The sequence below is a fragment of the Agelaius phoeniceus genome, chromosome 7 (assembly GCF_051311805.1).
Source record: "Agelaius phoeniceus isolate bAgePho1 chromosome 7, bAgePho1.hap1, whole genome shotgun sequence".
NCBI lineage: Eukaryota > Metazoa > Chordata > Aves > Passeriformes > Icteridae > Agelaius > Agelaius phoeniceus.
The window spans coordinates 25,672,895-25,697,021 of record NC_135271.1 but is presented as its reverse complement, the minus strand read 5'-3'; the positions used below and the strand labels follow the sequence as shown (position 1 = coordinate 25,697,021).

General features: G+C 37.8%; 1 protein-coding gene across 4 annotated transcripts in view; it reads left to right on the top strand.

The window, feature by feature from the left end:
- PARD3B (par-3 family cell polarity regulator beta) overlaps positions 1 to 24,127 on the top strand; it is a 392,348-nt gene that overhangs the window by 173,794 nt on the left and 194,427 nt on the right. For all 4 annotated transcript variants that reach the window (XM_077181321.1, XM_077181319.1, XM_077181318.1 and 1 more), the window contains exons 7-11: positions 1,284 to 1,409; positions 5,902 to 6,257; positions 7,926 to 8,065; positions 8,820 to 8,948; positions 22,768 to 22,953. In XM_077181321.1, the coding sequence (XP_077037436.1) occupies positions 1,284 to 1,409; positions 5,902 to 6,257; positions 7,926 to 8,065; positions 8,820 to 8,948; positions 22,768 to 22,953 (937 nt within the window). The remainder of the gene's footprint in view (positions 1 to 1,283; positions 1,410 to 5,901; positions 6,258 to 7,925; positions 8,066 to 8,819; positions 8,949 to 22,767; positions 22,954 to 24,127) is intronic.

Sequence of the window (24,127 nt, the reverse complement as noted above, 5' to 3'; positions counted from 1 at the left end):
GCACACACAAGTTTCAGACAAGTAGGCAATCCTACTGCATATATGAATGCAGTATCCAAGCACACAGGATTAGTGAGCAACCAACTTAATTTGTAATTTCATTTATTTATTTGTACTTTTACTAGTGTGCATTTTAGCATAGTTGCATTTAGGTAGTTCTAGTTGTATTTAGTTAGTTCTTAGGGTTAAGGTTTTTGATTGCCACTAGTTGGATGTCATCAAAAGGGCTGTGGCCCCTCACCATCACTACCCTTTTTAATCCTTTGGGAAGGATAACACCTGTTACAAGAGAATCTGTATGCTATTAAATCACTTTTTTCTGTTAGGTACTGCAAAGAACTAATATTCAGTAGGAACTAGTTTTTCACGTAATTGATAGGACAGAAGTACAAATTTTTTATTGTTCTTAGAGAGTAAATCTAAAATCAGATGCTCAGTGAATATAGTGTCACTTGAATTAGTTAATGGCATACTGTGAATCTGTTGAATGGACTTAGATATGAGGGGCAGTCATGAATCTGAGACAAAAATACAGGACTTCTGCTTTGTGATTGGAGTGTTGGCACATTGAAAATTGCACATTAATATTTTATGAAGTATAACCAATAGAAAATGGTCTCTAAAGGTCATCCTTGATGACCATCTTTGATGCTTAAGTGGTATGGAAATTTAGTGGACAAAGACTGATTATAGAAGTTCTTTAGAAACGCGCAGTTGTCAGGAATTTTTGCACACTGTAGTGTATCATTGGCTATAGCTATGTTGAATTATAGTTTGCAACACAGCAGTGTTCCAGGTAGGTCAGGAATAGCCTAGCGCTCCTAGCAGACTTTTCAGTAGAAAAGTCAGTTATTTTTTTGTCTCATTCTAACTCCTATTTATTTTGTTGTAGTTAAGGTAGAAAATTACTTTTAATCTGTTTGTGCTTTTACTTGAAGCAGTGGCAGAAAAATATTGCATAAGCTATACTGGCATTTTTAACTGCAGAGCGGTCTAGGTGTTTTCCTCTGTTTCTCCAAGTATGACCTACAAGATTTAATGCTCCCCAAGTTCTTGCAAGTAGTAAAGCATTAGTGTACTGCAATTTTTCATGGTATTTTTTGGAATCCCCCCCTTTTTCATTAATAAGTCAGCTGAAACCTTCCTCTAGGTTAAGCACGTCATAGACAGAGAGGCAGTCTACTCGATCATTTCATACACAGTAGAGATTAATATCTATTTTTTGTTCTCTAAATTTGTATCAGCACAATAAGGACAGTTTGCACCTATGTTTTGCCTTTTAGGATGCTGGGACTCTTCATCCGTGGTATTGAGGAAAACAGCAGATCTAGGCGTGATGGTCTTTTCCATGAAAATGAATGCATTGTGAAGATAAACCATGTGGACCTTACAGACAAAACCTTTGCACAGTAAGTGCTGGTTTATTAACACTTTTAACTGGCCAGGATATTATACAGCGCTGTGTTTAAATGATTTGTAAAGGGATTAGTACTGATTTCAGAAAAAATGCCTATAAAATCGATATGTGACAGAAACTTCATCATTTTCTTTCTGAAACCTCCAAATAAGGTGAAATTTGAAGTGTTTTAGTAAACTTACTGTGCTTACCTAATTTAATAGCATTAAATTTTGTAGATGCTATCTTCCCTTTCTAGTTTTTCTATTACTTTTACCATATTCATTTTGTAATTTTTTTCATAAGACCTTCAGAATGAGTCAACATAACAGCATGGTGTTTAATATTCTTTTGCAAATGAAATAAGATGTTTTTATTGTGCTGCAGCTTTTCGAGCATTAATTTTTAAAAAAAATACTTCTACTGTCAGACCATGATTACTTGAGCTAAATGGAAAGTCTCACTTCTTATGACTTTTATTAAAAGTCTGTTGACATTTATTATCTATCTCAAATAATTTTTAACTAACAGGTTGTTTTGATCATCTATGGATTAATGTGGCATTGTTGCACAAAAGAATAGCCTCTCAAATTTCACAGATATTTGCTGTAGTAATTAAATAGTAATTTGTTTTTGCTCTCAATCCATATGTTTAGACAACTGAATGATTGTTTATAATATAACAAAAACCTATTGAGATGTCAAGGGAGTCAAGGCTTAACTTTGTAAACAGTAAGCCAAATGTTCAAGGCTTTTAGACTAAAATCAAATACATTAATTTCACAGTTAGGAATAAATATTTGCAAAATAAGTTTTCATTAAACTAGTGTAGTTCTGTAGCATAGGTATTCTTGTTTCTGAGACTGCTTTTTTCCCTCCTGATAGCTTTTTAGTTACAGCTTTCTGCATATTTGGTGGTAAAAGCACTTTGCTTTTACAGAACGGCTCTATAGATGCCATTCTCTTCCATCCATGCAATTCCTAAATAAGATATCAATTATAGGAGAACATAATTGTTGGTATCTTATTAAAACATTCATTACCCCACTGTGCAGTTTTGTAATGAAATTTTGCAATTAAGGTTTGCTTGAATCAAAACCTCTTTTCAAAATCCTGTGTGATCCTTTCTTTACAATGTGTTGTCTCTTCTGTGTGTTCTTCTGAGTGTAACTAGATCTCCAAAGGCTTTCAGCCCATGAGGTGTTTGTGGAGTGGAGGACTCTGCATGTTTTTCTGTAAGAATTCTAGATTGTGGGGCAGTTAGAAATACTTCAGGAAATTTTCTAGTTCTCTGTCAGGCTTTCCTTCAAAATGCAACATGCAGGACACTTTCTAAAAGCTTGTGTAAAATTTTGGGAGTTGGAAGGACTATTTACCATAAGAGTTAGCTTAAAGAGATCAATCTTGTTAGACTCTCTCTCTCTCTCTCTCTTATTGGGAGAGAAAAGTGATTTAAAGGTGGCTCAGAGCAGAGTCTAATTTTGTTAGGCCAAGTTTCCTTATGTTACAAAACCAAGTAGTGTGGTTGCAGTGGCAATTGCGGAAAAAATACAGGTATTGAGGGCTCAATGTCTGTTTGGGGACTGGGGAGAACATTTTAGATGAGCTCTAACATGTTCCCAAGTCTTCCAGTGTTCTGCTGAATTATTTTCCAAAATACATTTCTACATAATCTCTCTTCCCTGGCTGTGGAGAATGACTAAAGAAAGACTCTTTCCAGGTTGAAACTAATCTCTGTGAGCATGCCTTTTAGTTTTCATTTTGCATGACATAGCTGTGCTAACCTGACAGAAGTCCAAGTTACAGAAATCCACTAATTGTGAAAGCTACAACAAAGTGTGGTTCCAATGACTGTTGACCCAGAAATAACAATCAGATTCTCCTTCGAGAGGAAAATCTGTTGGCTAGTTTCAAATTGACATTTCTTCATAACCCTTGTAAAAGCTGTTTTAACACTGACTGTTACATGCTGTCTCTTTCTAATTTCACCAGAGACTTTCTAGTATTGCTCCTGACAATTGCTTCTTCTGCAGCTGTAGCAGCAGCAGCCTACTTTCTGTATTCCCTTGTTTATAATAGCTATATATTGGGACTGTTGGTCTACTTTTTCATTTGCTGCTAATCTATTCAATTACATTCTGTTGTGCTGCAGAGTTTCTAGCACCTCTTTTAACTGACTCTCTTACTTCTTTAAAGTATGCACTTGGGGTCTCAAGAAATATAAATTTCTCCATTCATTATTTTTTCCCTTTGAAGTGTAGCCAGTTATTTTGCCCCTGAAGACTGCATTTAGACTTTCCCATAGGACGTCTTGAGTGATTTCCACTAATTTTTGTTTGAAGGAGATCTTATATTTTTTCTTGCATATATTTTAAATATTAACCTTTTGAAACTGAGTTATTAAATTACCTTGTAACATAAGACCAAGCAGCTACTTACAAGGATGAAGATGGGGTGTGAAAGAAACAGAGTTAACATTTTACATCCTTTATGCTGGAAGTGTGCCATGGCTTCTATTATCAGGGTAAGGTCTGTCCTTGAGAACTTTGACAGGCTATAGGTGAATGGATAACCTATAATCTCCTCTGAGACACTGGGGCCCAGTCTGTTACAGCTCTGAAACAGAACCCTTGAGGGTGATACTAAAAGAATGCCTCCCTACAACGTTCTCCCTGCTACCTTTCTTCTCCAAATTTGAGGTTTCTCTCTGGCAGCATCACCTGTCAGTGAATGTTGCTATTCTGATTCTTGATGCTCTTACAGTCAGTGTGGCAAGGCTGGTTCTTTCCCTCAGCAGTACCCATTGGGACTGACCCCTGACTTCAATGTCTTCATGCTACAGAAAACCCTCTTAAAACAACCTCTTTTCCACCACCTGCTGTTGCAAGGTGGATATATTGTGCAACTGTGTTCATCTGGGAAAGCAGTAGGTGTGTTTTCAAGACATTTATATTTGCAGTGGCTTCCTTCCTGTGTTAGTGTAAAAAAAAAATTATTTCAGGAGTACTTTAAACATTGATTCTGTTACATAACTGAGTGTAAATCCAAAGCCAAGACTTGAGCAAAATAGTGACTCAGACTGACAAACATACCACAGCAGGGTAGGAGATAAGTACAATGTTCTTAGAAGGACTCTATGATTTATTTAAAATTTAATGTATAGCCATTACTTCCCCTCTTGCCTCAATGCAGCTAAGCAGAAGTTTTCAGTTTTTAATTCTCAAACAGCACTTCAGCTATTTCTTTTGTTTGTACTGAAGTGGTCTTTTGCAGTATGGAAGAAAATCCATCCATTTCAACAGAAGTTAGGAGAGGAAAGCATAGAAAGAGGAAAGTCTCCTTTGTTCCTTTAGAATCCAAGGTTTGTAACATGGCTTGATTGTCCAAATCTACAGGTTATTTAAAATCCTGAGAAGGCTTTATGAGCAGTTCTGTTGGCCAACTTGTCTTAATTGCCTTACAGTGCATGGGAATCTGAGCATGATGTTGTTACCATGGTATCAGTTCACAGAATTATAGAAGGGTTTGGGTTGGAAGGGACCTTAAAGATCATCTCATTCCACCCCCACAGGCATGGACAGGGATGTCACATACTAGATCAGGTTGTGCAGGGCCCCATACTAGATCAGGTTGTTCAGGATGCCCCATAGTATGGGGTATCCTCAGCTTCTCTGGGCAACTTGTTCAAGTACCTCACTACCCTCTGAGTAAACAATTTCTTCTTAATGTCTGGACTAAATCTTTCTCTTTTTGTTTGAAACCATTCTCCATTGCCTTATCAGTATCAAGGGGAATAGTTCCATTAAATGCTCTAACACAGTTTTTGGTGCTGCATTTGAGCACATCTGTAAAAACACGGATTGTGTGAAATCTTCATATCCACATTGCAAAAGGTTACTGCTTGAAAGATGTGAGTAATATCAGCCTATTTATTTATCCATTTATGTAAAAATGCAAATAATTGCACCACTTTGATCATCAGATTTTTTCTTAGTGTCTATGTATCCCATACCCTCATCCTATTTTATTGCTGTGGTATCAGCCAGGAGTTGCATTAGGGATTACAAAGGAATCTGAGGAGCAATTAGACTGGATTTGGAAAAAATGGAGAGTTGAGCTTGCTTGGAGTAGATGTCTATGACAGCAAGAAAATACATAACAGACAAGCACTTGAAAAAAGCAGCAAGCTCTATCTTGAGCAGACTTTTGCCATCAGACCTTCCCTTTCTGATGCTCTGCATGAAGAAATGTGTTCATCAGTTTATTCTGGCTGGTACGTTTTCATAGCTTTCATAGCATAGGAATTCCAACAGATATGCTGCTCCTACTTGAAATGTAAGGAAATGCTGTAGTTTTGAAATCTTAATTCATGTGTATTTTTCTAAAAAAGGGATGCTATAGATGTGAACATTAGGTAAACTTTCATCTTATTCACTGTAAACAACTTCAAATTTTGCCCACATTTTCTAGTTTGTCATACAAATTTTCTTATCTTTCTTTTAAAGGGCTCAGGACATCTTCCGTCAGGCAATGAAATTTCAAAGTGTCATCTTGGAAGTCCTTCCTCCATATAACCGAGAACAGTATGAAAAGTCTGCTATTGCTCCTCTTTGTATTCTGAATAATGAAGAAGGAGTTACAAAAACAAAAATTCCACCTCCTCTTCATCCAAAACCTGCTGTGAAAACTATTAATATTTCTGGAGCAATCTTGGAGTCAGGTGTACAGGGAGCACTGCAACAAGCTAAGAGTCCCAACCTCCCACGTCTGGGTAGAAAGCCACCTTCTCCCTCACTGTCTCCACTTATGGGATTTGGCAATAAGAGAAATGCAAAGAAAATAAAGATAGACCTGAAAAAAGGTAAGTCTTTGAGATGATATGATTAATTCGGTATCATGTTCTCTATAGTAATACCTTAACTTTTAATTTAACAAGTGATGTTGAAGACACAAACAAGTTATTTATCATTTAAAAGTTCCAAAACTTTCCGAAGGTATAGCAGTGTAAACAGTAATGTTTTCTACAGTGGGCTTTTTCATAAATTTTGGAGGTGTGTTATGCAGACTTACTGATTAGGACATCTCTGTTACTGACTGTGGAAGCAATTTCATTAGCAACAAGTAATTTTATTTTAAGTGATAGTTCAGTCTTTTCACATATATAGAATCAAAGTTTGAACTGTTTGCTGGTGACCTTTGTTATTTTATTTAACCTACTAATTGACCTCAACAGCGTTATGACATTCTTTTAAAGATATGTTTAAAAATCTACTCTGCCATTTCATGTTTTCCAAGAGCTTGACCACAGATTTACCTGTCTTTCCCTTTTTTATTCTCTGCAAAACTTTCTTTTTTTCTTTCGTATTTATTCAGCTGTCAGGAGGCCAAATTTGTGTGTGTATAACTTTAATTGCTGCACCATGCAGCTGTCTGTCTTTGAATGGAATAACGGGTTTAGGAACATGTAGTAAATTGTGCTTAAGAAATTTCCAATTAGCATTTGTAATTTTTATTTGATTTCTGTCTCCGATTTGGCTGAGACTAAAATTTGATCCTAGAAGTGGCCCTTTTGAAACTGTCTGTAACTTTATTCTCATAACACATTATGAATGTAATCAAGCTCTCACTTCTTAATTTTTGTTGTTTCTTTACCTAAATCACTCATTTTTACTTCTGAACTCTTCAGCTTTGTGTTAATAAAACCCACTTAAGAATGTCCCTATTCTAGATCTAATGCTTTTGATTTTGAAACATTTATATTTCTGGAAATTATATCAGTGTGATACTGACATCATGATATCTTTGAAAGCTACCACATGGGTAGAAATACCACTCAATATAAAAAGATTTTTATGGACTCTGCTATTCCCAGTGATTTTAGTGGCTTATAAGCAATACCTGCTAATATTTATTTTACTCCCTAATTACTTGTTATAACATATCTGTTAACACTTTAGGTTGTTTATTTCGAAGCAGCAAACAACTTCACTAATGGAAGCTTAGAAAGTACCACTTTGTCCTTTCTGAACTGCACATCATCAAGTTTTTCATTCAAATCATGTGATATTTTTCCCATTTACCAAATTTCAGTAAAACCTGCTAAATTATATTTATGATTATAAATAAACAATTCCAATTCCTCTGATTCCATGAAGATTGACATTAAAATGAAGACTAATATTGTAGTGACCTATAGAAAAGGTAAATGCTTTAAAAAGAGAGTTCTTTCTTGTTTTTTATTATTATGTGCTTACCCAATATTTACATCTGTTGCTGTTTTAAGAGTGTTTGGGTATGTGTTTGGACATCAATAGACTTCTCCAGACCATGCAGAAGATTGGCTTGTGTTTACAGCTTTTTGTTTACTTTCTTTTTTTTTTTAAGAGTTAACATGACTGAGTCTCCAGGATTTTTAAGAGTTAACATGAATGAGTCTCTGGGATATCTTGCTGACATTGTTTGCTTACTTTTAATGATCATTGTTTACATGTTGAAATTTATGTTGTATGTTCTTTGTCTGACATTCTAGGTCCAGAAGGACTTGGTTTCACAGTGGTTACCAGAGACTCTTCAGTACATGGTCCTGGTCCAATCTTTGTGAAGAATATTTTACCAAAAGGTGCAGCAGTAAAAGATGGTCGTTTGCAGTCAGGAGACAGAATCCTGGAGGTTAGGATAAACATCTGTTGTATTTGCATTGCTTAAAATTGATCGCTAGCTTTGTCATAAATGTTCTATTTCCTCATACATATTATTGATGTATGGAACTACAGTCCTTGCCCTTGGTTTAAAAAGTCATTCTCACAATTTCTATGTCACTTGTTTGTCAACAAGTGCTTTACACCATGAGGTGGAAAAATGGTTCTTTTCACAAGGGTCCTTGAGGTGTTTGAACAAGGGGAACCTGATAAAATCTTGGGTTTTAAAACAGATAAATGTGTTGATTTAGGACCAAAACATGTCTTGCCTCTTAAGCCATATACAAAAATCTCTAGGTAATATCAAGCTGGTAAAGTGCTTGTTTTAAGGCAATTTTTCTCAAATTGGTCTGTTGAAAATTTTCAGATATCTTGTGACTTAAAATCTTATTATCTAATGGGTTATTTCTACTGACTAACCTCAAAAAGCTCTTAAGGTAAACAGTTTTAATACTAAGGTCTTGTTTCTACACTTTTCATCTTCAAAGTGCTTTACAAACTAATTAAGCCTCACAAACCCCCTGCAAGGCGAGTAAGTACTACAGAGCTGCTTTAACAGATGGTGAAAATGAGGAGGAGAAAGGTTAAGTAATTTGTGCGGGGCCAGAGGGGGAGGCAGTGTGGGAGCTGTTGCTGATTCTTCTTTGCTCTCAGTCACTGAATGACACCTGTGTTAGGTGAGGAGAACCTAATAAACCAGTCCTCTGTTCTTCTGTGGCTGATAGGTGAATGGACGGGACATCACTGGCAAGACCCAGGAAGAGCTTGTAGCTATGCTGAGAAGCACAAAGCAAGGCGAGACTGTCTGTCTGATTGTGGCTCGTCAGGAGGAGGCCTTTCTACCTCGAGAGCTGGTAAACTTGTTATTCTTTCCCAAAGAGTGACTTTGAAACAATTCCATGGTTAAATACTAGCCCAGTAAATAGAAATTGTCAGCTGAGAAATGACAATAAAAGGTAGTCACATAAGGCTTGTTTCCAAGAATCCAAGAAGTATTTATACTCAAATTTGATTTTGAGGGTGTTTGATTTTTATCTACTATAGATGCAATTCCACACAATCTGATTTTTCATCCCCAAAAATGACAGCATAAGCATAACTCACAGGGGAATACTGTAAATTAATTTTGCAAGTGTGAGGTCAAGCATAACTAAAAATGGGTTATTCTCTTTCAGAAAAGCAACAAGCTCTAAACTAGAAATTTAAAGTGCATGTAATGAGCCTGCAGCTTATCACTGGCAAACTAGTGAGGGTGGCTGCCCCCAGGAGATGTCTCATAAGTCAGGTGCCCAGCTGCAGGAGTGGCGAGGAATAGAATTCTGCTGCACTCCTTACAAATTTTGGAAGCAAGCTTTTCCTTGGCTGCTAGCCTTTGACTTAATAGGCTTTTGGTTGTCTTTTTTTTCCATCTGAAGTGCTTAATTTTCACTTTTGTTTTCTATTAACACTGGCATGAAACTGTGTTCTCTTTTCTCTCACATAGAGAACTGCATCAGAGTAAAAGTGCTATCTGATACATGCTTGTTTCCCCTCAGAGAAGGTCATTTCTTTGGTTGCCTCTTCCTTATCTTGATTGATGGCTATACTTGACCTTTCATTAAGTCCTCAGGATAAGGAAAGGACAGCATTTCCTGCTTTTGTCTCATTTTATCTCCTTCAAAGAACACAAACTGCCTTCATCCTTTCCTTAAGATGCTGCCTTCTTGCTTTTCCTTTAGACTGTTGTCAGGATCTTCTACAGAAATACTCCATTATGTTTCCTCACAGAACATTGCTGACAGTTTTCCTCTTGTTTCCCTCTTGCCAGTCGGACATTGCTGAGGTCAGGGTTGCCCATGACAGGATAGGGAGCTGGAAGGGCGTTCAGGTTCTCTCATGTGAGTCTTTTCTCTTGTGCTGCTGCTGCCCACTTTTTCTTGTGAGCAGTTGTGAAATGTTTTAGCTAAACTATTTTTGTATCCATTTTTCCTTTTTATTGTGTGATTTTTAAGCAGCATAATGGTGGTTTTCAGCCTTGTAATTGGGCATTTGTTGTCAGTAATTGCCAAAGCACCAAAGTTGGTCATTGAATTGCTCTGCTGAGTAATCCCTGAGCTGTAGAGTCAGTGTCTGTGTGGATCAGAGGGAAATTTCAGTCTTAAAGTACTAAATTATTTATTCTATGTAGAATTTCTTTTCATTCACCAGCTCTTCTAAATAAGAGCTTACTTTTTGAGAATGCTAGCCATTAACAGTGTTTTCTGGGGTTTTTTTAAGTTATAAAGCACATTACTTTAAAAAATGTACTTTAAAAAGTATGCATTCTTCTCTTTTCTCTCCTGTTCCCCCAATATTATACTTACTATGTATTGTCATGGTGCGAATTCTTCTGGAAATCACTGTAGTAGTGTGTGTGTATAAAAGATTGGAAGAACCTAAAGGCTGTTTATAATTTCTACCTGCCACAATTGTGTGATAATAAATTTTAGTCTCTACAGCAAGGATTAACTACCTTTCAGTGGGTGATTTACTTATGACTGGCATGATTGAAATCCAGGAAGTAGCCACATTTATCCTGCTGGCTTGACCTTCTCTTAGATTGCTTTCTCTGTGATAGAATGATGCACAAGCGATGGCCCTGACTGTAACAGTGATGATGTGGGAATTCTAATACTGCTCTGTGTTCCTCTTTATCTCAATCAAGTGCAACATAATAAAAATGAGAATTACTGAAATACATTACATAAATTTATGGAACCAGCCATCTAAATTAAAAAGCCCTTCAGCAACATCTGGTAGCTTACAGCAAAAGTGTGAGTTACCATCCCACTAAGCTACCAGATGTTGATGCTAGCACAATGCTTGTTAGAATTCATGAGGTGTCTGAGAATAGTCTTAACAAAGATTTTTTTTTAAAAATGATTTAGCTTTTTTGTTTGGTTTCAGCTTTAGCCATGATATTACATTGGACTAATCCTCTGCTACCTCAAAAGTTACAGTACTGTTTCATCAAAGAGCAGAAAAAATGCCAGCACTTTAAATGTTTGTTTTTGGAAGGAAAAACAGTGGATAATCCAATGTTTTTCAAGGACAGCTGTAACTGAGTGCCCTGACAGTGTAACGTGCATGCAGAATTTTCCTAAATACTTGGGGATTTTGTTAATGCCTGGCAGTAATATGGTAATTGCTTTATCAGACTTGTTCTTGCTTTGTGCAGGTCTCCAGGGACTGTAATCTGAGTTGTTTTCTTTAGATTCCCTGTTACCTGTTGAAAGCAAAAGGAGAAGGGCCACCTAGTAAATGAACCCACTCCCCACAGTTTCCTATGGCAAAGATACATCTGGAGCCTGGACCCATTATTAGGAACCCATGCACAAAACCACTCTGAGCACGTTGCTCCACTAGAACACTAGGATTTTTATGTGGATTTGCTGGAGAGAATTTGATAACTGCATGGGCACAAAGCAAATAATGTAATGAAGTCACACTGGGTGGCATTTTGTTGCATGGGTCTGTAATAATATAATTTGACTTTACCTTGTAATAAAGCTGCAGCCTGGGGAAGGCTTGGTCTCACAAATATTTTCTCTCCAGTATGATAGATGGGAACAGAGTTTGGGTATTTTGTTACTGTGATCTGTGCTTATGGATTGCTAGCAAGTAGAAAAATATATTCAGAATAGCAAGCCTTTGTCACAGCAGCCAAGATAGGATACAGATGAGGATGAATCAGTGTTGCAGAAAAGTATTATTAAGTTTTAGGCAATTGGGGCTTTGGTTACACTGGTTCTTGCAGCATCTGAGAGTTACAGCGTTTGTGCATAACAAAGGAAAATAATTGAAAACCTGGTATTTGTAGGGTTGTTACTCCTTTAAAAAAAAAAGATATGGAGGCTGTAATGAGATTTATATATATATATATATTGAAACAGATTAGTGAAGTAGAATTTGGACCAACCACAGGCTGTCCTCCTTATTATCCAGTTAGCCAAATGTTCCCAGTAATTCATGCCAGCTGTTGACAATGTAGCAGCTAAGTAAGGAGCTGATTCCAAAACTCCAGGGGAAGATCTTGATTCACTTAATTACCACAATCTACGGAGTGGCCAGTGATTAGTGCGTTCTTTAAGGTGCATTTGGGTTTTAAACTGTAACACTCTTTTCTAGAGGATGGTGAATATTACAGAAGAAACCTGGTTGAACTGAATAGGTTTAGATTTTCCATCTCGTCTCAAAGTGAATGGAATGCACATTATGGCTATCATTCTATTGTGTTTTGGAAATAGAGTGTTTTAATCATGTGTGTCTGTTGCGTCATGTTTTTTCTCTAGGGGAAATGTATGATCTGAAAGTGCCATTTCTTTTAATAATGATGCAAAAATTACTTACTCCCCCTTCTCTTTCTTTATTGGTAAAAAAGGGAATATTGCTTGAGTGAGAACAGCTCCAGTGCAACCCATTCTATGCTATGATCCTTTGCAATTCTTTATTTTGTATGATGCACAGCAGCAGAGGAATATGACTGTTCTGCAATTGCCAGAAATGGTATAGCACCAAGAAAAATTGCTTGCATTTTTCTGTAAGTTAGAGCACATACATCGTAATTTTTGCATACCCTTAATTTTTTGTTTTAAAAATCTCTTTGACTTACAGTTGCAACTGTAATTGCTATTTCTGTGGTTTCTTGGCATATTAACTGATGCCTGAAGAATGGGGGATGAAAGGGAACAAACCATAATTTTTATAACAATAGTTAAATGAACAACAATGTACTAAACTTGTTATTGGTCTTTAAGTCTTTTTTCACATGTGTATTATACAGAATGGAAGGAAGCAGAATGAGTGGCAAGTTCAATTAAGCATTTTTTCTACTTACCATATGATTAACTTTTATGTTTTAGTCTTCCCCCGATTAATTTCTTCCACTGCCTTGAACTTATATGCCTGAAGGAAAACCAGTTGGCCTATTTGTTTTAATATTCAAAGCTTAATTTCTATTACTTCCTTTTAATTGTTGCTTGCCTTTTTATGTGCAGGAAATAATAAGTGAAATTGCAGCCTAGACTTAACCATTTTTGCACCTGTTTTTGTAGTTCAAAACCATGATTCTAGTGCTCAATTATCCAGAAATGGACAAATAATTTCAGGCAGAAAGTGATTCCAGCAAGTACTATTTCTCTATTGTGTTACCTCTGTTGTAAGGGAGATGAATTGGATAGGAAAAAAAAGAAGTATATATTGAATTTTATTAGCATACACAAGAAGGTGTTCTGTGTAATGAAGACAAGGATATTGTGAATGTACGTGGCACCTTTCTTCATTTATAAACTATGTAGATTTTTTAATATCCTGGGGGTTTTAAAGAAAAGTTTCATTTTTGACCTTTCCTCTTCATCTGGAATAGTTGAGAAGCGAGTGTAGGTTGTGTCTACCAAAACGTATATTTTTAAAGACAAATCATTGTGTACTGCAGCCTCTCAGAGGTTTTCAGCTTCATTATGTATTTCAGAAGATGGTTACTATTTCATTATTGTTATTCATTATTTCTATTTCATTAGAGTACTAGAAACTTTGAGGTTTGTTGATTTGTTGTGCTCTTTACAACACTCAGTGAGAGATCAGTGTTAAGAAGGAATCTGACAATTTTTCCTGTCACATTGAAAAGTATCTCTTTATCCAGGGTTTGTGTGTGACTCCCTAATTTACCAAAGGGGAATAAATTGCTTGGTAATCCATGTACCTTTAAAAAGCGGTTGTGTTTTGAGCTCTCATATGCAGTGAAGTGTCCATAAAGGTACCAGCACAGCAAATGTGATTTTTCTATGTGATAGCAGTTGTCAGCCTTTTTGAGGCCACAGAGACCTTACTGCATCTAGTCTAATGTTGCTTTCTCTGTCAGGCCCATCAGAGTGTTATGATCCAGCTATGATTTGCCTTTCAGAGCCCACTGTTCCTATATTCCAGCAAATACAAGGAACCTTAAAAGGATGGTCTGAAAGACCTGTTCATAGCCTTCATTGCCTGCAAAAACCTCTGATGGTGTTCTGCCTGCTACTAAAGAATAGGTTAGAGAGGATGCAAGTAAGGAGAGAAAAGCATAATGTTACGTGCATTATAAGATAATATATTCATAAGATGTGTTATGGGATTACTGCCCAAAATTCCTAGATTTAGGAACCCTGCCTCAGAACACTGCAAAGTGAAAACTGCTTACTTGATAATATAAGTCTTAGTTCTGAGGTTGCCTGAAATTATTTGGAAGCCCACTTTAATGTATGAAATCATAAGTATATATACATCAGAATAGAGGCATATAAAATCTGGTCTTAACAGAAATTGAGTCTTCATATGTTTTAGATACATTTACCCAGGTCTACAGCATTTGCATTTAATAAAACCAGAGTATTTGGGCAATTTTTAAATCCTGCTAACAAATGTAGTGCCTTGCCATTTACAAGGGTCACCAGTTCTATTCCATATACCATATGAACATTTCTAAAATCTTTCTTAGAATACATAACTTAAAGTTTTCCTAGGCTGACTTAATGTAAAACATACACATGTGGTGTTTGAAGTAGACATAAAAGAATTATACCCTGCTTATTGCTTTGTTTACCATACCTTTAAAACAGTAAGCATTAAAAAGAGTAAAGAGTTGAGTTTGTATGTCACCATCTTGTGACCTGTGCCTGGAATGAATTCTGAAATGATACAGTGGCAGCACCCTTAAATTCACCCTGAAAATACCACGCAGCCTTCCATCTTCATGTGTGAAAAGATTTTAGGCTCTGGGTGCCAAGGGGTATTAACTGCACAGGGCTCCAGCTCAGTGGGGTGCATAAGCACATGGCTTACCCCATCCGTGGGCTGAATATGGGTGTTTTCACAGTGAGGCTGACCTTGACTGAGGACTGAACTAGTTACTTTTTCTCCCTCTGTTTCCTACAGTTATGTAGCTTAAAAGGTAAAGTGAAACTGCATTTTTTTAAATGTTGAGGAGCAGTGCACACTAAATAACAAATGCAAAACTTTTGGAAGGGCCAACCATTTCGTTGGTGGATTCTTCAATAAGCAAGTCAAGCAAACTGAAGAATCTCCGTTTCTGAAATGCACTGTATCTGCCTTGGATGAAGAGCTGAGTCTAGTTTTGTCAGTTTTTGAAGCTATAATTCCAGAGAGTCTACATAATTCAAACCAGACACATTCTATCTAACGTGACACAAATTCGTAGTGTACTGTGTTAACATTAAAATTATCCAAGCATGCTATCATATATCTCCATGGATTTGCTACTGCCTTTCTTGTCTTAGCAGGGTGTGCCATTAGTGGCCATTTAGTTTTTATTGTAGTATGGAGTACAGATAATTTTAAAGCCAATATAAATGTCAGAAATGCTAAAGATGAATACATGCAGCAATGATTTCAGTTATTTACTAGATTGTGACAAGATTACAACAGTGTATTACCTTTGAGTATTACTTTTAAGAGTGTTACAATATGTCTATTGCAAAATACAGTGCACATTTTGCAGTGGCTTAATGACTGACCTGTCAGCAAAGTATTTCTTAATTGTGGCTAAGTGCCTGGAAAGAACGTGGAGCATGATGCAAATAGGGAGTATCTTCTTTTCAAGCTTTTCTGCCAATTATAGGTATGTGGTGCCACAATGTAAATATTTTTATCAGAAAGTCATTGCAAAAGGATGCAAATGTCTTACTTCCTTTATAAACCTTTGAAAATAACCCTCCTGGGTCTTTTGCCTTTTGCCGTCGGCTCTGAATGGCACCCCAGGGAGTTGACATCTCTTATCAGAAATGAGCAGCCAGGCAAGGGGCAGTCAGCATATTGAGAGGCCATATTAGTGTGTTGGTCAAGGGCACCAGACAGGTACTGAAAGGTCTCTTGTTGTGTCAAACAAATGCTATTTCCTTCCTGCCTGAGTGAGAGCTAATTTTTTTGTAAGCTTCTCTTTTGGCAGAAAACACAATAAGGATATATAAGGCAACCTTTCCACTGAGAGATTAGCATTAGGTTATCACAAATCCACAGATTAAAAGTGCTGTGGTCAATGAGAACAGATATTTTATGATTAAATAAAAGGACTAATTGAAAGTGGTGTCCCATGGTAGACAGAGGATTGACACAATGTTGTGTAGATAAAACCATGGACTAAGTAGAAAGTGGAAGAATAAAATGCACAGTATTTTTCTCAAAGGTTGTAGTTCTGATTGTACTGCTCTGGTGACTTAGCAGTTGTGTATTTTGGGAGTAGGAGAGGGCTAAAAGTATATTCTCTGTGGTCTTTAAAATACTGAGAATTTATTGGTGAGATGAGTAAAATTTTAGATTATTTTTAATAATCCTTTATTATAACATTTTAATTAAGAAATCAGATATCTGAGGTAGAGATGTGCTTCTAAAAATTAAAATCATTGGCAGGAGATTAATTAAATGTATCATGAGACCCTTAGATACAGGTTTTCAGTCTGCATTGCTGAATATTATTTAGTACTGTGTTATTAGGGCTTTCTGCTTTCATATCTAGCAAACTCTCTGTTCTCTCACTTTCATATAAACTCTACTCTGAACTTTTCTGTCTGGTTTCTGGTGATTTGGTAGATGTCAGAATTGATTTTACTGAAGTTGCATGCAGGTATATCGGTAGATAAAAACATTCCAGTCCTGATTTCCCTTGAGAAGGGATAGTAGTACCTGTTTGGTTGTTTGCTCTGCTCTGTTTAACCACCAAATCTGGACAGCAAGTGAAAAGATTTCCTCTTAGATAACTTCTGTCTGTTGTCTTCTGGTTCAGGAAAGAGGGAGGAGATATTTGTCTTCCCCAAGCAATTGAGAGAGGTGGGGAGCTGCCTAGCATGGTGGATAGTGCAACCAGGAGGGAGCTTTGAGCAGCAGCTGTGGCTGGCAAACTACTGTAAATATTAGAGAACAAACATCACTAGGGCTGCAGGGATGTGATTAGCAGGAGGGGACTGTTGAGAGGTTGCTGCAGCTGTAGAAGCCATTGAAAGGTGACAGCTAAGATTTAGCAAAGCTGAAGGAAGGACCTGCCTAGCAAGGACAAAATAAGCAGTGGAGACTGACTCTTGAAGTGTTGGGTTGTTTTTCAGTTTTGTGTTGGAGTTTTGTGGTTGTGGGTGTTTGTTTGGTTTTTAACTTGTGTCTCTGCTGAGTAAATTTTATTAGTACTTTAGAGTGTTCCTTTCTCAATGTACCCCTCTTAAAGGAAAGAAATGAGCAAGAAATTGGGCAAAGGGAACAAGAGACCTGCATGGATGAATAGAAAACTCCTGTTATTACTCAAGCCTAAGCAGGAAATACACAGGAGATGGAAACAGGGTCAGATCACTTGGAATGAATATTGAGGGGTTGTCAGAGTAACTAAAAACAAGATAAGGAAGGCCACAGCCCATCTGGAATTAAATCTGGCCAAGGATGTCAAGGACAACAAGAATGGTTTCTTCAAATGCCTCCATAACAAAAGGAGAACCAAGGATAATGTGGGGGCATTATAAACATAACAGGGAGAGGGTAACAGAGGATGCAGAGAAGACAGATTTACCAAACACCTTTTTTGCATCAATCTTTATTGACAAGGGGGTTCTTTGAGTTTCTCTGGGATTCTCTGTCCTGGGAGACAAGGGTAAAGCAATGTTGGAAAGAATTTCCCTTGGTCAAGAAGGATTGGGTTAGAGAACACCTAGGCAAACCTGACATCCAAAAGTCCATAGACCCTGATGCAGTGCATCCACGAGTGCTGAGAGAGCTGTAGAGGCCTTTCATAATCACCTTTGAAAGGTCGTGGAGGTCAGGAGTGGTGCCCAAGGACTGGAAGGAAACAAATATCACCCCAATCTTCAGAAAGGGCAAGAAGGAGGATTCAGAGAACTCTACATGGATGACAAGAAGGTAATCAGCCAGTATGGATTCACTAATGGTAAATCATGCATGACTAACCTGATTGCCTTTTACTATGAAACAAGTGCCTGGATGGATGAGGGACATTGTCTACCTCGACTTCAGCAAGGCTGTCAGCACTGTCTCTGACCACATCCTCACAGGCCAACTCAGGAAGGGTGGACTGGGTGAGTGGACAGTATTGAGAACTGGCTGAACAGTGGCACAGGGTCTCATTGGATGCCTTGGTGTCCCCAAGGTTCAATACTGGGCCCATTATTCATCAGTGACTTGGATGAAGGGGCAGATGCCTCCTCAGCATGTTTGCTGGGAGGAGTGGTTGATCCCCCTCAATTCTGTGCAGCCATTCAGAAGGACCCTGACAGGGTGGAGAGATGGGCAGGGAGGAGCCTTCTGAAATTCAGCAAAGGTGAGTGCAGGGACCCACATCTGGGGAGGAACAACCCCATGCACCAGCACAGGCTGGGAATTGCCTACTGGAGCAGCTCTGTGAAAAAGGACCTTGGGGTCCTGGTGGACAATGAGCTGTTCCTGAGCCATCAGTGAGCCCCTGTGGCTGAGAAGGCCAATGGGATCCCGGGTGCATTAGGAAGAGCATTGCCAGCAGGTCACAGGAGGTGATCCTGCCCCGCTGCTCAGCCCTGGTGAGGCACATCTGGAGTGCTGTGTCCAGTTCTGGGCTCCTCAGCACAAGAGACAGGGAGCTCCTGGAGCCAGTCCAGAGGATGGCAACAAAGATGATCAAGGAACTGGAACATCTCTATTATGAGGAAAGGCTGAGGGAGCTCGGGCTTGGGGAGCCTCCCTCACTGGAGATATTCAAGAACCACCTGGACACAGTCCTGTGCTATGTGCTCCAGGATGACCCTGCTTGTGCAGGGGCATTGGGCCTGATGACCCACTGTTCTCCCTTCCAACCTTACCCACTCTGGGCTGTGTGAAAGTCCCAGAGTCTGTAGGCCAGGCCATCTCAAAGCTCCAACCATCCTGAGGGATCACCACTTAGCTATCTGGACTTCGATTTGTGTGAAGATTTCTTGTTTATCCTGCTACAATTGAGTTACTTTCCTATGTCTGCTGTAGGGAATAGCTTCAGTGGTTACTATCATTTAATTCCTGAACTGCTGGGGTATGATACATATATATTATGGAAAATACATTATGTGGTTGTTGACTGGGTAATTTATAACATAAAGCTGTAAGTTTTTTCTGGGCTAGAAACATATTTGTGTTGCAGCTCATTTCATCCATTCTGTGTTTGAGTGAGTTCAGAATCTAGGATGATCTTGAGGTAAGAAGTGTTTCTAATAGAATTCAAGGTTTAGTGTATTGGAGAGGGTTTCCTTTACCAGACCATAATTCTGCTGATAGTGGTTGCTATATTGTAAAGTATTAATGTCTTGGGGTAATGTTTTAGCAAAGTCAGGGAAATAGAAGCAGTAGGAATCCAGCTCTGTGAGTCACTGTCAGCATTTAATATTCATACCTGCATATTCTAGGAACAGAGGCCATCATTCATTAAATTAGTTGCCCAAATGAAGCAGTTAATTGATGAGCTGTTAACTTAAGGATGGCTGGAGCTCTTTTTGTCATCAGTGAAAAGGTATTGCTTGGGAAGAGCATTATGATCAGGATAATTATTTGAAAACATTTAGAAATTATAGGATGAAATCAAGATTCTAGGTTTTGTTCATCCTTCTTTTCTCCTCTGGTTTTCCTTCTTTCTGCTGCTTCTTACATGCTCCAACAAATAAAATTTTCAGTTTTGTATTTGCATTAAATAGTCTTGATGTTCTAGACTTACTACCAGGCATTTACTATCAGATGCTGTACAATGAGTAGCTGAGGAAAATTTTAAGCAAGTAAAGACGGAATTTATTTTTCGTACAGTGAATTTAATCACTGACTTGTAGACAGGCATATCCTTTCCTCTTACCCATCCTGTGAAATCTTTGAATTGACTTTCAGCCTCCATTGTGGGTAACAAATTTTTGATAGTACTGTTAGACAAAGCTCAATGTTATTTTAAAATCAGCTTTTGCTGGGTCTTTGGATAAAGCTGAATATAAATAAAGAAAAGGAGAGATGGTTGGGATGATTGGACTATGTTAAACAAGTAACTTGTGAAGGACTTTAAAAATATTACAGGGTTCTCCAGTAATAGGTAAAAGCAGCTTACATTAAATTTACTGACATTTTGATATGATTAAGTGATCTATTTCATAGAAATTTTGTAGCAAGGAAAATGGTAGACAAATGTCACAGATTCCAATTTAAGTACTAAGGAAAACATAGGAAATACTGACAAAAGTTTGCTGTACTTATGTGGAGTCCTGCTGAACACACCTGGGCATGCATAGAGTGATATGGTAGCTTCCTTAACAAGCTCTAGTGCACAGCATAATTATGTTAGAGGAAGCTGGGAAATGGAGAACACTAAACAACTCTGTTGGGTGACCAAATTCAGCTTTAAATGAAGTCCTAGTTTGAACTGAGGTAGTGCTATAAAAGGGAGATTGCTCTGGTTAAGACAGGCAGGAGCACCAAGAGCTTTCTCCTGTGCTAACAGCGCCCTCACTGCCTTTCTTGGGATATGGGCAAAGACACAACCACAGTATTGACATAGAGAAGGGGCAAGTCTAGTGCAGATGTCACAGATTCAACTGGAAGGAGAGCAGAAAGACACAGGAACTGCTTGCCTAGGGAAACAGGAAAGTAATAACAAGTCCTGTCCTAAAGGCAGGAGTCATCACATGTCTGAGACCCTGAGAAGAATTGCTTCTGTCCAATTCTTGACAGGATGTGCCAGTTGAGTAGAGTTCTGATCTAAGAGTTCAGAATCAATTGACGAGAATATGTGCAAGTTGAAAAAAATCAAAAGATTTGGCAGAAAATCTTTTCTCTAAAACCTTGAGAAAGTTAAACACAAAATGGTTATGTTAGAAGGCCAGTAGTGGTTTTTTTTCCTTACACTGGTTCTTCTGAAGTCAGATGAGGAGTGTTTACAAGTTATCATTCTGTACTGCTCACAGTTGTTACAAATCTATAGGTTTTAGGGGCTAATGTTCAGGATGTCCATATCCCAACTAAGAAATAAAAGTGACAGACATGTGTAGCTGAGAACTCTGTATTTCTGGTGAACAAAAACAAACACAAATGTGTAACTTTGGTATTGGAGATGAATGCTGGTATCAAGACAATTGTCAGTATTGGTGCTGTCATTTTTATATTTGGCAGTTAGGCAAACTGTATTGACTTTAATGTCATGTAGTTACATTCCAGGAAAAAATTTAAACATGGTGCATATTGGGATTTAGTTTGATAGTCAGTTTTCTGGCTGATGTGATTCCTCTCTAACCAGTGGCTTCTCAATAGTGAAAGGGTATCTGAAATAAATGCAAGTATACTTGGGTGTTACCGTTTCTTCAGGATATTAATTTCTGCCCTTAGTTCTGGGGTCATACTTTTGTTGATCAGACAGCATGATAGCTGAATGCACAGGTGTACTCAGACTGCTGAGGAAACATCTGTACTGCTGGCACCTTTGCTGACAATTGCATTGATACTGCCTCTGCTGCAGCTTAGGTCCTGGAGGTGATCTCTCACTGGGGAAGAGGAGGAGTGGCCCAGCTACTGCACTCCTTGTATGTGGCCTCCACTTGATAATGTAATGTAAGAATTTGACACCCTTGGAAGCAGCAGTCAGTCATCTTTCAACTTGTAATCGACTGTGTGCTTCCTTTTCATAATTTTTTTTCCTATTAATTCTTTAATACTACTGTTTCAAAGAATAGAAAATGTCCCAATGACAAGAAACAAAAGCTTATTAATTGTCTTAGAGTTATACGGAGAAGGAAAAATGGAATGAAATTGAATGTGCTGCATAACATTCTGCACTAACACTTTCCATGAACACTTCACACTTCATTCCATAATAGGTCTCCTTGTCCTTGTTTTATTTTTGAGGTGTGCCAATATAAATAATTCAGGCAAAACTTTGACTTTATTTAATTTTATGATTCCAACTACTTTTAAAAAGACAACCACATCCCCTTCCCCTCTGCCCAGCAACAGAAATCCCTACAAAACTGCAGATACAATGTACAGTAAAAGAAAGTTTTTTCTGATCTTCCGTAGCTGTGTATGCTTGACTTGACAGTCTTGTATACAGCTCTCTAATCTAGAGAAAATCTTGGGATTAACTGATACCGGAAAGAAAAAGGAGTAATCAAACCTCTATGGAATCAAAGTATGTACTAAGGGAGTTAGTGCAGAATACGTTACTGTGCTTTCAATTTTCGCCTTTGCTTTTGTTACACCAGCTTTGCTCTGCAGACAGGTTTAAGGGAAGGATAATTTCTTAAGGATGAAACTCAATTTTCAAAGGGGAATGGGATTTAACAGTATAACTGTCATTAGAGTTTGTGAGCTGCATGTAAAGATGTTGAGAGTTTTATGGCTTACAGTTTTAATGCAGCTGTGTATAAACGTCTTTTCTACATTCTGCTGCAACATTAGTTTTATATCATGTGGAAGTAAGCTATTTTACCTTCTATTTAAGCATATTCCCAGGTATCATTAAAAATAACATTTTAAGCCAGATCTTGTGACAAAATGTCAGCTAAATGCACTGTTGATTATAAAGCTGTTTCTTCAAGCTATTTTCTGGAACAGAGGACTATTTCTTATTGTACAGTTGTGTGGACACCACTCATGCTGACTTCTCACCCCTATTTTCATGCTTGTTTTCTCCAACAGAAAGGAGAGCCAAACTGCAGTATTTTTTCTCCAGAAACCACAGAGCAGCTGACCTTTGAGATTCCTCTGAATGATTCTGGCTCTGCTGGACTTGGTGTGAGCTTGAAAGGCAACAAATCTCGGGAGACAGGAGCTGATCTTGGGATTTTCATCAAATCAGTTATTCACGGAGGTGCTGCTTTTAAGGTATGGAAGAAGCACATCAGGAGCTGAATGTGTTAGAATACTGTCATTTCTATGGTGAGGGCTGAATCTCACTTGAGAAGCATTCTAGGTATAAATACCTTTGTCACTCATTCCTTTGGGTGAACTACAAATATAACACTTTGTCTCGTGGTTTCTGGGGTTGTGTGCGAAGCAAGAAAGTCTGCCAAGGTGAAAATGAATTGGTGCAAACCTTAGGGAACATTTGGATGCTGCAGGAAATGGGGAAGGGGAAGAAGGATAGATATGAGTAGAGGCTGCTTCCAGCCTTCCCACGGCCTACAGGAAAAGTTTGATTGCTCAGTGACGGAGAAGTTGGTACCTATGACTGTGCTTATAAATAAAAAACTCTCATAATTTTCTTATTTTTTTATTCAGAATATTTTTATTACTTTATTAAAAATGTGTCTTGGCAGAGCTTGATATCAGTTGTGCAGAAGTTATCAGTTGTTCCTGAGGTGGATTGAGTTGGTAATATTAAATTGGTAAATGACAATATTATGAGTTGTTCTGTTCTTTCTAAGCACTGTACAAGGACTGTTGTATATTTTATTATTAAAAAGTATTTCACTTATTGTCTAATCTTTAGGAAAGCTGTTGACTGCATTTTTTTTTTTGCCCCAAATAAAACTTGGAAAACGTAACTTCTCTGAATTGGAAACAAATTACTTAATCTTTCAGAGCTAGTATGTTAAACACCTGTAGAACCATACTGTAATTTTTGTCTTTTATCTCAGCAATTCCTTGCAGTTCTCTCTTCTGTAAAAATACCTTTTAATTCAGTGTTATGTAAATTGCTCTACTGACATCAGCCTGCTGAGTAAGACAATTCACAGCATTAAAAATTCAGCGCTCATCTATTTACAGCAGCTAGTAAATAGCAATAATCAAGGTTTTAGGTTTCATAAGAATGTTTAATAGTTCCTTACTTCTGTTATGTACCTTTCCTAGTCTCACAGTTATTTCAAATAGCTTGGATCTTCATCTGATTGGATTACGCCAGAACTGAGTTAACACACATTTGGCCAAATTAGGGCTGGATAAACTCAATTCATGTGCGTGTCTCCTGCAGAGTACGCCTCATTTTACTGTGGAAATGAGGCTGCCCTCTTTGTTTTCCCAGCTCCATGTCCACACCAATTGCAGGACAGTACAT